Source organism: Lytechinus variegatus, chromosome 10 (assembly GCF_018143015.1).
Source record: "Lytechinus variegatus isolate NC3 chromosome 10, Lvar_3.0, whole genome shotgun sequence".
In the NCBI taxonomy this organism is placed as follows: Eukaryota; Metazoa; Echinodermata; class Echinoidea; order Temnopleuroida; family Toxopneustidae; genus Lytechinus; species Lytechinus variegatus.
The window spans coordinates 25,759,853-25,775,527 of record NC_054749.1 but is presented as its reverse complement, the minus strand read 5'-3'; the positions used below and the strand labels follow the sequence as shown (position 1 = coordinate 25,775,527).

The 15,675-nt window shown below is 36.8% G+C and overlaps 1 protein-coding gene across 2 annotated transcripts in view; it reads right to left on the bottom strand.

The window, feature by feature from the left end:
• LOC121422549 (transmembrane protein 104-like) overlaps positions 1 to 1,999 on the bottom strand; it is a 46,997-nt gene extending 44,998 nt beyond the window's left edge. The window contains exon 1 of one of the 2 annotated variants that reach the window (XM_041617693.1): positions 1,735 to 1,999. In XM_041617693.1, coding sequence (XP_041473627.1) covers positions 1,735 to 1,779 — 45 coding nt within the window. In that variant the 5' untranslated portion in view covers positions 1,780 to 1,999. The remainder of the gene's footprint in view (positions 1 to 1,734) is intronic. The other variant, XM_041617694.1, reaches the window with a different exon arrangement.
• Positions 2,000 to 15,675: the final 13,676 nt, after the last annotated feature.

Below are 15,675 nucleotides of genomic sequence, written 5' to 3'. Positions count from 1 at the left end.
AAAAAAATGTGAAAACACAAAGCTCTCACAACATGAGCATAATAACAAATAATAACAAATAAGCGAGGACAAGTAGCTGAGGGACCCCCCCCCAACTCTCTCTCTCTAGTTATCTATCTATCTATCCGACTCGATTATATAAGAGAAGAATTTACTAATCAAAATATTATGAGCAAAAAGCACGAGCTGATATTTTTTATGAATATTCAAAACTGATAGAGAGACGCAATCGAATTATTCGATTGCGACAAAATTGATGATCTGAGAATTTATTGTTTTTAGGAATTCATTAAAAGCATAAAGTTGATCAGCATTAAATATGGCAGGCGCAACGCATGAGCTAAAGCTTTATAGGCATACACCGATAAAAAATTTTAAGTATTTTTGGTAATCATGAAAAAAATTGATATTTCATGAAAGAAAGCTCAAATCCCGAGGAGGAATATTCTTATGAATTGACTTTAAAAAAAACTGTGGTAAGCCCCATTTAATATTTGATTATAAGTCGAATAAAACAGTAAAAGCTGACAAACGTTCGCGTGATATTTGGCAACCTCCCCCCCCCCCAAAAAAAAAAAATAAATAAATGAAAAATAAAAAAAAGTTTTTAACTATAATAATGATCGAAGGTAATTTTGTCTCGCGTAGAACTGGACAAATGAAAAAAAGATTGTCACTAAAAAAATGAAGGTAATTTTGACCCACGTAAAATTTGGCGAGCCCCGGCCCCCCCCCCCAAAAAAAAAGGAAAAAAGGTTTTAACAAGCAAAAAAAGGCTAAAAAGGAGAAAGAAGAGACAAGAATAATTATGAACGAAATATCCCCATTACAAATAATGCTGTGATCATCATAAGGGAGGGGTCGCATAACTAGTATGAACAACGTATTTAATTCCAAAATATTTACTACAAATCTCAATAGGGGGATCGGGCAGAAATGCTCACCCCCACCCCCCACCCCCGATCCGCCACTGATTCCAATCAATAATGACATTTATCTGCAATACTGATACTTTGGAATCAAGATACTGAAGATTGATACGCTTTACATAAATTATGAACGTCTGACAAAAAGATAATCTACCGATCACCTGACCGATCAGCTGACCAGTTCGCGTATCACTTCGGAGTTGATCACTCGTCGCAGCTGTGTGGAACGCTCACCGAAAATCAACAAAAAGGGCCTGAAATGTAAGTTTAATGATAATATATTTTAATTTGAACTACTTAATTAATACTTTTAATGTCTCCCCAAGAAATGAAAGTCATATCACGTAACTCCAATTTGTATTAAGGCGTACATTTACCAAAGTCTTGGGTTGGAAATCAGAACAGCATTGTCTAACCCATATTTTTGGGTAATGTCGCCTATGAGGTCCATACATGTTAATGTTTGGACCTCATTGGTACTAGGAGTGCGTTAGACCTAGATCTACTTATTGTTGACCTATGGTGGCAACGTCTTTCAAATATTTAAAACTATGATGTCCCAAACGATGGTCACGTCATTTTTATCCTCGGCTTCCCATAGTTAGATGGGTCTGAGTCTCTGAGAGACTGAGCTGAGTGAGATTGAGAATAATCTTACAAAGATACATGTATGATTTTCAGTTTACTAACGTCATCATATATACGTGGGACTGAAATTAGGTCGTTGGTTTTAGTAAACAACTGGCGACGCTATTCTACAAGATTTATGAGGCAACCTGAATAAAATTCACAATAGAACACTTACCCATGGTGAGAAGGACGTCCCTGCCTCCACTAACGGTCCTGCCATCGCGAAGAAATGAAAAATCTGGCCTAACTTTTATTTCTGTATCACGTCGTCTTCACGCGTCGTAAGCAAGCAAGTTTTGATACGTGTGCACAAAGCTCACAGTATCATTACACACGGAAATCGAAGTCAGCTGATTTGATTGTTCATGGGAATGAGAACAAAACACACAACAAAGAATTTATCACGTGTTAAAACCATAAAGTCTTGTTTTGGTTTAATCAGTAACTTCACATTTAAATTAAAACTAAGTTGGATTAGAGATTAATTCTTAGCAAATCTAACGTTAAAGAGGAAATAAAAAAGAACTGGGAGCGAATACCCGGCCCGCAGTGAATTGAGTCCCCGGAAAGCGTTGTCCCATCCACATCTACTGAGAATCTCTGTTCTGATTGGTTAAAAGTTAATCGGTTACCAGTACTTAATCACGTGATGAATCATAGTTTGGCCAATCACTAATCATTATTTTTTATTGGTTGTTCAGGGGGCCGATCTTCTGATCCACACTGCATGGTCGATCACTCTAACCGGGAAGGAAGGGGGGAGGGGCACATTGTCGGCTATACTTAATTTCTAATATAATGTTATAACAGGGGCAGATCTAGCTTTCGCTAATAGGAGGGGACCAAAATTGTTTTCATCCAAATTTTCCCTGATTGGCTGCTAAAAGCTGATTTTTGTTGGATATTGAGTGGGTACTCAAAACTCAAGACCGAAGTAAATTTGGCTCTATTCTTACAAAATAAGTTATCTCATAAGGCCTTTATAATGCGAGGGCGAAACGTGAGCTCAATATATATATTAAAAATTATTTGTACATATTTGATCATAAACTTTGACCTGAAAATTGAACATTTTAGTAGTTTTTGTAATCATAAACAAGATGCACATCTGACTAAAACAGGATAGATAGGCCCAACCTTACCGATCAAATAATGAGCTCGAAGCGCAAGGTGAAATTTTGTACATTCCGACCTGAAAACTTAAAATTCGAAGCACATTTTGTTATCATGAACGGGAAAGGTATCTAACCAAATGACAAGTACGAGCGCGAAGAGTGAGCTGAATTTGTACTGAACTGAAAAGGGATATGTTAAGGAATGTTAGCAGTGATCCATGAAGAGGATATCTCACCGCCCCCCCCCCCCCAAAAAAAAAATGCGAGCACGAAGCGTGAGTAGAAATTTCTATATAGGCGTAAATTTGCCCGAAAAACCTTTTAAACACTCTTTGACATGTAAGATAATCATGAATGGGTCACGTAAGACGGTGTATTCCTTTTATGAGCGAAAAGTTTGAGATGAAAGTTTTGGAGATGAGAGGCATGGAATTTTAAGCACTTTTGTCATCATGAAATTACTAAACAGTAAATGCGATTGCGATGCACGTGTTAAAATTTTTAACAAGACAATTGACATGCAAAGGGAATTATTAAGGCTCCAAATTCGAAACGGCGCCCTTCAATTTGCTTCAGTTTATTTTGAGATTTTGGAGATAAATAATATTTATTGAATTGCAATGAAAGTGATTATGAATGAAAATTTAATTCTTCTCAAGATGATTTGGATGATGTTTGGGAATTATACGATATAGGCTTATTACTAGCCATGAATTAATATTGTGATTATTCTTTATCTCTGAATTCCATGTCAATTAGAAGTGCGATATAGTAATAATACAAATCCAACATGAAGAGAATTACTTTTCTAAACAGTGCATAGAGCAGGGTTGGGAAATTCCAGAAGTCACTCAATTTTATTGACTGCTGTCCATAAAAGTGACGTGACTTTTTACGGTTGCTTTCCCTCCCCCCCCCCCCCCTCTTTCCCTTTTTGATGTGATCTAAACGATGGTTAGTGACTTGTCGAGTTGTTAATTTTGACTTTTTTTTATTATTCATTTTTTTGAATAATATTTTATTTTCTTCCTCTTTCAAATCAATAACAATTCATATAAATAAAGTTTCTTTGCATGTATACAACAAATAAACAAACAAATAAATATATCAATGTCAATGAGATTACAAATATTTTGAAAATGGTTACAAATGAAATTGAAGTGCCAAATTCTCTTCTATGACAGTGTGAAACTATAGGGAAAAAACCCATATCAATCGACAAAATAAAGAAAAAAAATACTTTGTAAAAGATGACTTTTTTCCCTGAATAGAAAATCAAATTACAAGAAATATAAAAGAAAAGGATAAAAGATTATTTTAACGGTCAATAAGAGGAAGGTTATTATCTTAAAACGTCCCTACACACTCACCTTACCCCCAGACACCCACACAAGCTTACTTCAAACTCTCCACCACCCACAGCTCACCCTCCTCCCCGTCACAAAACTCACACATCCATCTACACACGTACACCCACACACGATGCATCCTGCTCTGGTACAACTATCTGTATTTAAACGAATAAACAAAACAAAACAGAAACAAAATGAAGCAACCAATAGTATTAAGAAAGGTATGCATTGATTTGTTCCCATTTCCTTAAAGGGGAAGTTCACCCTGACAAAAAGTTTATTGTAAAAATAACAGGAAAAAAAATAATAAGAAATATTGCAGAAGGTTTGAGAAAAATTCATCAAATAATTAAGAAGTTATTAGAATTTCAATTATTTGATTTGTGACATCATATGCGAGCAGCATTCCTACATAGCGAATAGTAAGCAATCAATGAAATGTCATTTTGTCAGAAAAATGAAACAGGTTTTCACTGTACCTTTCGTATATCAATAGGCAAATCATTTCACATCCGATCATGAATAGAAAACAAAGTTAAGTCATCAGGAACCATACAACATTTGAAATTCATGCATTTTATATTACATAACACATGGGGCAGCTGCTCGTTTATGACGTCACAAATCCAAAACTTTGAACTCTAATAACTTTCTTACTCTTTAACGGATTTTCTTCAAACCTTCACCAATATTTTTTACTACTTTTTCTGCTATTCTTATACAACAAAGTTTTCTTTAGGGTGAACTTTCCCTTTAAATGCACCCCAACTTCTGCTTTTTAAACGCTATTTGATATTCCGTATCTCTATACTCTTTAACCAAATGTGTCACTTTTTGTACGGTTGGTAATATTCCCTGTTTTCTTGAACTAAAAATGATTTACTTAATTAAGTATATGATACAGTTTATTAAAGTTACTCTTGTAGTTTTTCCACACATCCCCATGAAAATTGTTTCCCAACTGTCACTGCCAAGTTCATTCAGTTGAAATAGCTTACTTAAGCGTTACCATTAATAGTGGGCCGCCCTCTCAATATTCTGTTCGAACAGCTTGGACAGAAAGTTTCCACCAACGTATTTCTAGTCACAGTGTTCCGACAATGCCGAAAATGGCCAGGGATGGAGGTGGCGTGGTGGGGGAGGGGTTCACTAGTAACGCCAATCCTTTCCGAGCGGTGGAGATATGCGAAATATTGATCTGAAAATTTGCAAATTTGGGGGCATCCCCAAATCAAGGCTTTTCAGGGGGGGGGGGGGCGTTTGAAACGTGTATAGTGCTAATATCTCTCACCTTGTCTGACGGTATTTAAAGGGTCCTCCACGAAAATGTTTTTTGTTGTGACTAACTAATGAACACATAAAGTATCACACTTTACAGTTAGATTTGATGACTTGATACAATCGCAGCTGGAAATATTATTGCACGGGAGATTCTTACAAAATATTGTTACTTTTTAAAGATTTTTTTTAGATTCATACTGGACCACTCTTATTGTATAATCTGCTTTCTGAATTAAAAAAATATACCTTTCACTAACTTCATCTAACTGAAATTATAAATCATATCTGTGGAAGAATGTTTCTTTATCAATAAACTTTCGTTCTATATTCATGTATTATGATCCTTTTAGATTTCAAAAGTTTATTTTTGTAAAATATTTGACTGTATGATTAGTAATAAATGTATCAGGGCTGGGGTGCTGAAGTAAATTTGACAAGCAAGCCAAAAAAAAAGGGTTTTCACTACAAAATGAAGGTCGTTTTGGTCCCAAGAAATTTGACACCCCCCCCAAAAAAAAAGGTTTCGACACGAAATTTTTGTCATTTTCCTTGCATTTCTCCAATTTTGCCACACCTACCAGAATTCTAGGTGGGGAATAATAGAAGCTGCGCCCCCTGGAAAAATCTTGGGGGTACTTCAGCCCCCACACGAGCACCCAAGCTTCCCAGGGACATAGAATGTATATCATACCCATGAGTAAAAGTCATTTGCTGCTCGCGCTCACATCAACTTCTTCAGCTTAAGGCATGGTCACACCGCCCGAGCGTTGTTGGAGCGGTAGGGAAAGAGGGCCGAATTTCGCTCACAAAATTTGGGAAATATCTAAAACATAAATCGAAAAAAAAAATCGAAATCGAAAATGGTGAACGGTAGCGAGCGGTGATGATTTTTTTTTCTCTCCGCTCCACGACCGCTCCAACAACGCTCGGGCGGTGTGACCATGCCTTTATGTATTTTGTCATTTGCATGCTAATTGGCATAAATGCTGTTATTATGTACTAAAACAAAATTTTGTGATCCTCGATATACTTACATTTGAATACAAAATGAAATTATGAATATCCACTCCAGTTAGGAATCTGCTCTACCAGCGGGCCCTGCATAACATAACATGTTATAATAATTATACTTGCTTATATAGCGCTTAATACTTACTTTGTTAGAAGTCTCTAAGCGCTCTACAGTATATGCAGCATACTTACCCTGGCTTTAGCAGTGCAGCTGTTACGCGCTGCGTTTCAAGGAATAAATTCCTGCCAGGTACCCATTTACCCATGTTATTATTACCCTTCTCCAATCTAACTGCTGTGCGCCTAGCAAGAAGACAGAAGGTCCCATTTTTATAAGTCTTCGGTATATGACTCGGCCAAGGATTGAACCCACGACCTCCCGTTCATGAGGCGAGCACTCTACCACTGAGCCACCATGCCCTATATATAATTTGTAATGGAAGCTAAAACAACAACAAAATGTCAATGGAGTAAGAGTGTGTTGCTATATTATGTCCATACATAAATAATATGTTGATCCTTTTGGTTAGCTTATTTTGACCCCCCCTCCCCATCCGTGTTATGAATTACCATAAAAATCATCACTCAACCCAGAAAGACCTGCAGAAATTCAAAGTTATGGGTATTTTCATTTTTAATATAACGCTGGATAGAATCCAATTTGCATGGATTGCTTTTTATGTTTTTATAAGCCTCGAGCAAGTTTTCAATTTTGCCAGGAACCATCTCCGAGTATATATTAAACGCATAAAATTTAGGATAAGTAAGCATTTGTTTATCCACAGGGCTGAGTTGACTTTGCAAAAAAAAAGAAACACAATCAGAAGGGAATTTTACGTTTATTTGAAACAGAAGGGTAAAGAATGCCCCAGCTGCCCCCGGTTCAACTCTTCCTTGTATTCTAGATGATATGAGGGAGTTTTTGCAACCATTGTGTATACGCAGATGCTTTCTTCTTGAAAAAGCAGTCTTTGTCGAAAATCGGTGACTCAAAACAGCAGTTTCGCATGACTGTGCATGGACAAACGACAATTGCAGCTTGTCGTCAGCTCCAAATCTTAAGACGATCTGCTGTCCCGCCGTTCGACAAAGACCTCTTAGCTGTTCATTGTGATTTGACGGGTATTTTCAATGCATTTACTATGTTCTAGAATCCGTCCCGTTGCAATTGCGAAAACTCGCTAATTATAGTACACGGGAGAAAGTAAATCCAATTGACTTTTGTTTGATTTGTTCATCTTGCAATGAAGAAGTGGGAATAAATTTGATCAAGGGTTTAATAGGATGGATATAAGACCGGCTTTGGATTCCACTATCCACTGGTTGAAACCAAGACATGTTGACAGGCAGAACAGACAATAGCGTAGGTTTACCCATGAATTAGTGATATTTGTTTTGGCGGGCATGAGGTAGTGCCCCCAAAGCACCCTTTGTCATCTTCGAGATGGAATAAAGAGAGGTATTCTTTACATTTAACGAGTGAGAAGGGGAGGGGAAATAGAGTTAGGGAGTAATGCATGTATAGAGATAGTACAAAGAGGAAGAAAGAAAAAAAGAGAAGAAGAGAGAATGCATGAGAGAGTTGAAGGGGGCAATACTTAACCCTTCATTATGTATATAAGTTGTAGAGTAAAATGAAAATAAAAATGCCTACCAATGACTTCGGAAAATGAAAGAGTAGTGATGTAGCTGTATGCTATAATTTCTCTGGCAGTGAACATTTTTTTATCAGTACCCAAATTTATACGCATATACCCATTATTAATTCTGAAAACCAACAAAATGACCTCGCTCATAAAGAAATCCTCATTTAAAAATGAAATAAATCTACCGAATAAGACTTTCATAATCATTGATTAAATGCTGTTTGACACCAGTTTGCAATATCAAAATAATTAGCCGTTGTACAGTCTTTTCAGCAAATGTCTAAGTTTTAGATTTTTTAATCAGTTTTAAACTATTTTTTTTTGGATTCGGGACAAATGACAACAAGTTTGATCATCTAATATATGACTTTCATTTGGGCTCTAATAGCCATTATGAGCATAATGAAATATCAAGAACTACCCTTTTAAAGATAAACAAGCCCCAATCCATCACCATAATAAGTGAAACAAAAGGAGGAAAGAAACGACAGAAAAGATATGAACACATGAAGACTGAGAGAAAGAGAGAGAGAGAATGAGAGGGGTTCGGGGAGGAGGGGGCTTGCTATATTTGCGAGACATCATTACGTAATAAATTAGATGGTGACTTCAGTGGTTGTTGGCAAAACATCGAGTATAAGTGAACACAGCCTACAGGCTACTCACACACTCTAGAATTGTGGTGAATTCGAGGCTGTTTTTTAAGAAAGTATTTGTTGACCAAGCGTGCAAAGTGGAAAGCACTTGTTATCAGGAGAGGACATCGCATCCCATGAATATGGACTATTAAAAAAATGGACAATGGGACAATATTAGGAACTGCTTTTGAAAATAAAACGGATGTTGTTTTCTAGATTGGAGAGTGAGAAGGCTCACACCTTGACGCAAAATAATTACCGAAACTACCATAATTACTGGCCAAGACTCATCTGGGTTTTTAAAATCAAAGCTCATCAAGAACGTAATCTGTTTGTGCCATGCAAGAGGCCATCACGGAAAGACATAGGTTTTCCAGTTTTTAACGATGTAAAAGATGATTAAGAGACCAGTTACTGTTTTCTACGGTTCATTAAGTTCCTGGTGAATTCCGGTGATTAAAGAGTAAAGCTTGTTAACACACATTCCACCCACGGTGAACTTGGAGCTTCTCTGTGGTGAGGATTAAACAAACTAGTGAATCAATCCATATATCTGTAATCTCAAGGACTTTGAAGCTCTTGATATTATCTTTATGACTGTCCCATATCACTAAAATGATATGTTTATTGCCTTGTTGAAACATTATTACAGACATTTGTGAATTTTGCTCTTCAGTTCTTCCCGTTTGCGTGCAACGAACCGTTTTGGACAACATTAATTTTATTTCACTTACGTGAACAATACCGAAATTATGATGGAGAACTACCTCACCGAACTTGAAGTACATGAATCAGAAGGAAAGCTTTTGTTTTACATGTATATGGTCTGCTAGCAGGAATAGTGGCATGCAGTTTAATGTTCACCTAGTCACTATGTGACATTATTCTGCAATTGAAGAATTCATTTTGAGATTTTTTTTAGTAAAGGGAACAGGAAAACTGTCCAACAGAACTTTCATCAACAGGTCAATGTGAAAATAATCACGGTCCTGACATACGAACCAAAAGGCTAGTTGTGACACCTATCTGCGAAGGATTATTATTAGTTTTTAAAACACTACGGTTCGTTAAGGAGAGCCTACTAATCTTTGCAAGACGCGGTGTCCATCGGTTTCATTTAAATAATTTGGTCATAACGGAGGGAGATATTGCTCATATACGTAACAGAAATTAAACTCTCTTAATGCTATGGATATTGATCTTCAAGGTGGAATCGTCACGGTCCCGATCGAGAAAAACAAAATATCTAAAAGTGGGAAACTAGTGACGAGAGAAGGAATGAAGAACGAAGGAAACATGTCGAAGAAACGGGTTCGTTTTCTCGATAGAACCGTGGCCCAGGAACTTATCCTCAGAGAACAAACACGTCTTGAAGATAGAATCCTGGCCCTGAGACAAAAGTACAACTTCTCAAAGGATATTGAAGATGATTCGGATGATGACGGGCTCAAACGGAATACGGGTAACGAGATAGATATAGTGCCTCAAAGGCTGTTGAATGGAGCTCGACGCCCAAACTCGAGTGTCGGGTTCAGAACAAAAAGGGATAAAGAAGGACCAACCGGGAACGCCGAAGTTAGACCTCGACGATCCTACAGCTTGAGCCGTCTTGAGGAACTGGCGAAACCAAGAGGAAGATCAAAGTCGGTTCAAACGGTGAAGAAGAGCACGATTATAACGTTATCACCGGATCACCTTCGTCTGGCGATTCCACAGAAAACACCTAGAACTATGACTCAGTTAAAAGATTTGCCAGCAGATGAAATGGATTACCTTCTGCAGCCAAAGTCTTTGAAAGAGTTCTACGCCATGGCCGACATGTGCTCATCTTCTAGATCATCTAGTAGAGCAAGCTGTTCTTCTGCGACACGTAGGAAGCAGTCAGCAGGCAACAATCGTCTCAGGAATTCCGCAGTGGCACCAGCAGCAACAGAAACAGTATCACCGACACCACCTCAAATCAAACCCAAGTTCAAACCATCGCTGAAGATGGCAGCAACTGGTGTCATGTCTATGAGTGCCAAACCGAAAAGCATTCAAAAGACCGAGTCGTCGTCAACCGCCTCGCAATCCTGGACAAAAGCGTTGTCGGTACGGTCGCCAAACATAGTCACCGGGCTCTACCAAATGCCTGGAGGACGCGTCCTACGACTACGCCCAAGAAAACCTGCATGGAAAGAACCAGATGAAGAAGAAGGCAGAGAAGATGGAACAAATCAGTCTCAGGAAAAATCAAAAGATGAAATTGAGACAAAAGATAAGAAAAAGGGTACAGGGAATGACCAAACCCCACGAAAGACTGACAAGTATGTAACAGTGCGATATTACAGGCCGGACTCTCGTACTCTTGATGCTTCACAACTGACTAAAGATCTTATCAAGTGCAAGTATCTCAGACGGCGCGAACAGGACAAAGTACTTGATTTAAAGGAAATATTTAGGAAATAATTCTATTGTATAACGTATGAAGTACTTGATTTGAAATAAGTTTTACGAAATAATCATCTGTTTCAAGTTTGGCTAAGAAGAAAGCATAAATGATTTAAGTTGGTTTCAAAACAACCAAGGATCTGATTTTTTTTCTTCTTTTCCCCGAGGGACTTTATGATGATTCAATATAATAATATAGAATTAATGGCTTAAAAAGTAGCATTTTGGTGCTAATTGTGCTCTCGCTTAGGCCAATGGGATTTTAATGATGAAATATACATTTATAATGTTGTGTTTGTTTAAACTCATTATTATCTTCAGAACTGGTGTCAAAGGCCCGTATGCTGAACTCGGTTTTGATTTAATCTTTGATCTAAAGTTTATTGACTATGGATAGCTTACTGTGACAAAATCTCTAACAGTGCAAGCTCAATTTATAAGCTCATTTTGCACCCAAATTATTCTTGAATTAATTGTCAGAGAATAATCACTAAAATTCTTTTCTTCACAATTAATGCGCGAGGAAAGAACAAAATAAACATATGAAACTCAAGCACTTTTGCCAAACAATGTCTGATAAGTTGCTAATAAGTCTTATTTTAAGTGATGTCTGATAGTCATTGATTTAATATATATTCTCAGTGCGGGTCTCAGTGTCGACCACGTCTCGTGCAGTGAATGCAAGTGATGCACCAGCCCTTTGCATAATTTAGGCCAAGTGAACCAATTAAATGTTCAGCGATGCATTGTCTCCGAAACCTTTGGAACAAAATATGTCAATATGATTTTCAAGTGATATACGGAGTCTATTATAATAATTCAATGTCTGCTCACTATTCTAACGTTTGATTTTCCTGTTGTTGTTTTTTTAATTGAGCTACATGTTTGGAAGCTGTTATGCTTCGGAATAACCCTAATGGGATATCGATTGACTGTTCGAAGCATTTTTTTTATCAAAAAGAAGCAGGAAGTAGGATGCGTATTGGAAAACGAAATAGAAATAAATAGGTCAGATGCTTTTATATTGAGAAAAATTTCTTCAAAGGATTCAGAAATGCAAAGAGAATTCACGATAGTTGGTTTTATGAGCAGGTTCTAAATATTATTTTTTTGTTTGTTTTATATCCAGAGTAGAATGAATTTTCACTCATAATATTCTAAATCTACTCTCTATAAATAAAACTATACGTCGAGTTGCATTAGAATCTTTGAAGGACAAGTCTACCCCAACAAAAAAATCCAACAAGCATAACACTGAAAATGTCATGAAAATCGGATGTAAAATAAGAAAGTTATGACATTTTGAATTTCACTTAATTTCACTGTATGCACATCTAGGTCGGTATGCAAATGAAGAGACTGATTACGTCATCAACTCATCATTTCTTTTGTATTTTATCATATGAAATATTCTCATTTTCTCTCGATTTTCAAGTGAAAGAACAATTAATTACTCCTTGAACTTGTGAAATTAGCATTGCTTTACACTATACTATGGTTCAGTCAAGTTGGTCCTTATTGTCAAATCAGAAAAAATGAAATATTGTAAAATTAAAACAATAAAAAAAAATAGGGAATGAGGGACATCATCGACTGTTTCATTTGCATGCCACTGAATTGTGCATATCACTGTTTTGTGAAAAATAAGGAAAACTTTTTAACAAAGCAGTGGCAGCCACCAATGATAAGTGTTTTGAAAATGATTGGTAATCACATGAATTATTGTTGGAAACAAAAAATTCCACGCTAATTCAGTGTGAATTTTTTGTCTTAATAATTTGAAAAAAAAAAAGATTTTGGAATTTTTATTTGAATGCTGTAAATTTTACTACAGCATTACAGTGATGTATGTACATGTATATTTACGGCCATGATAATATTCACAGCAAATAATTATTACTCGATTACATAACAATGTTCTCAGACTGTTTGAGTATACATTAGATATCCTCCAATAGACAATGGTACACTGCAAAAACCCCGGTGATGATTTAACACCAGCCCGGAATCTATATCTGTCCGCACCAAAGAAGTATTGAAATAACACCAGTCTGGAATCAAACCGATGCTGTTTTAATACTAATTGGTGTTGTATAAGCACATATCTGGTGTAAGACCTAAACCAAACTGGTGTTATCTAACACTTCTCTGGTGTGGACAGATATAGATTCTGGGCTGGTGTTAAATCAACACCGGAGTTTTTGCAGTGTAGAAGGAAGGAGGAATAAACTAATGAAGTGTTGAAAAAAAAACACGTTTGCTATCAATTACAAATTTCTGTTGCGAATTACCAATTGATATATCAATTTTAACTATATCCAAATAGATGTTACATCTTGTTGCGAGAAGAAAACAAGCAATCAAGTGCGAGTTTGCAATAAATAACTAGACTTATGACTGATTTGGACATCTTGCAATTGATTGCAAGTTTTTTTGCAAACCCTATATTAGAGTTCTTTACACTCGCAATGCCGATGTCAAGTCCTAAAATTTAACAATAGCTAAATTTCTTTTATTGTGCAATTACATGTCTCCCCATGTTACAGATAAGCTAAATCAATATGATTCGATGGTCTCCACAGATAACCGGTATAACGAAGATCATATTTTATCATTTTTAATTACCATTAAAAAAAACCCTTATAATTTGCTCTGATGTCGATTGTGAGTTGTGCTTACTTATGAAAAGGACATAGGCCTGTCACAATGAATGGAATTTTTTTTTTTTATTTATTGACTCCGTGTTCACAAAATGCAAACTATAGTAAAAACGTACAACGACAACCGAGGGGGGATATATGCAGCTGGGGACAGGGGAATCGGTTGCATCCATAAGTTTCAAGTCTATTATTGTTATTGCAATTAATTAAAACTAAAATCATGTTAATGGTGGGCTAAGTCCTCCTTTGAAAAGCACATTTTCATTGTAAGCTGGGTTGCTTCGCTCTCTTGCTTAGATAATGTTTCACCTATGTTGTGTATTCTCGCCGTATCCTGCGTACGGCTGTTAGGGAGGGTGATGGTGGTGTTAGTGGTGTGTGTGTGGGGGGTGGGGGGTTACTTCTCTATTCTTGTGAGCTTTGTGGCCAAGAAGATAATAGTATCCGGAGTTTTACATTGATGGCCGTTGGTTTTTCAAATCTCAGCCATGGCGTTGTTTCCTTCAGCAAGAAATTAATCCAGATTGTGCTGCACTTGATCCAGGTGAGGTAAATGGGTACCTAGTAGGAATTCATTCCTTGAAATGCGTGTGCGCTGTGAGTAACTACGGCAGCCAAGCTAAAGCCGGGGTAATAATATCCAAGTTTTTAGAGACGTTATTATCATAATGTGATACGCTATAAAAGAACGGTTTAATATTATTATTACTCTCATAATTATTATTATAATATTATTATTATTATTATCATTATCATTATTAGTATTATTTTGTTCATTATTATTATTATTGTTATCATCTTGCAGCCTGCTATATACGTATCCAAGTCCAAGGGGGTGTTTTACGAAAGTTGTGAGCTACGACAGTTACCATATTAACAGCCAAGAGATCATGCTTCTCGGCCAATCAAAACAAAGGAATTCAATAAAGATGTCAGAGCTGATCAAATTAGTCAGTGCTGACAACTTTCATGAAATACTATCCCCAAAAGGCATCGATTCCTCGTACGACCATACGGCACATAGTACTTATGTGGAAATTATAAAGGGAGAGCTTTTTAACAACTTTTTGTTGGCAATCGCCACTAAGAACACTAATTTCTCGCTTGTCTCGCCATGCACTTAAAACGGTTCCACGACATTTGCTCGGGCGACAATTACTCCGCTATAAATTCCACTCACTAATATAATCGAATAACCAAATTCAACCCAGGGTTTAACGTATCCTACCCTAAACCTAAGATAACGCCATATTGCAACCTAACCCTTTATCTAAGACGAAATTAAGCCCGGAGCAATTGTCGTAGGAGCAAATGTCGTTCCGCCCTCAAAACTTGAATTTTAACCAACAAAAGTCACCATTTAGAATTAGTAAGAGAGGGCATATTTTCATAAACCTTCTATTCAGTGGCGTACCTAGGATTTCCCACAAGGGGGCAAAACCGTCCGCCCAAAAAATTGACAAGCAAAAAAAAAAAGTCTTCAATCACAGATAAAGAAAAAAAAAAGTGACAAGCCAAAAAAAGGGGGGGGGTCTTCAAGCTCGTCAGGGGGGCAGGGATACGTCCTTTGCATGGGTTGTGACTCGTCAGGGGGGAGACTGCCCCCTGCCCCCCCCCCCCGTACGTACGCTAGTCTTTCTATTGCATTGAAAAAAAAAATCATAATTAGCATTGAATTTCCTTGAAAATTTAACTAAGACCATATGGAAAAAATAATAAATCAAATAACATGCCAGGGCCACGTGGCATAAAAGTTGCCTTTATGGTAACTTTGCCATCCAATGGAATTCTTGATTTTGATTGGCTGATGAGCATTGTTACCATGGTAGTTACAATTGGATTGCAAAGATACCATAAAAGTAACTTTTATGCAACGGGGCCCAGGAACCTTGAGAGGATATTGAGTTTTATCTCATTATGATAAATTTAAATACCCTACAGTATTAATAAGTAAATCCCTTATGAGACGTAATTTACATTCCT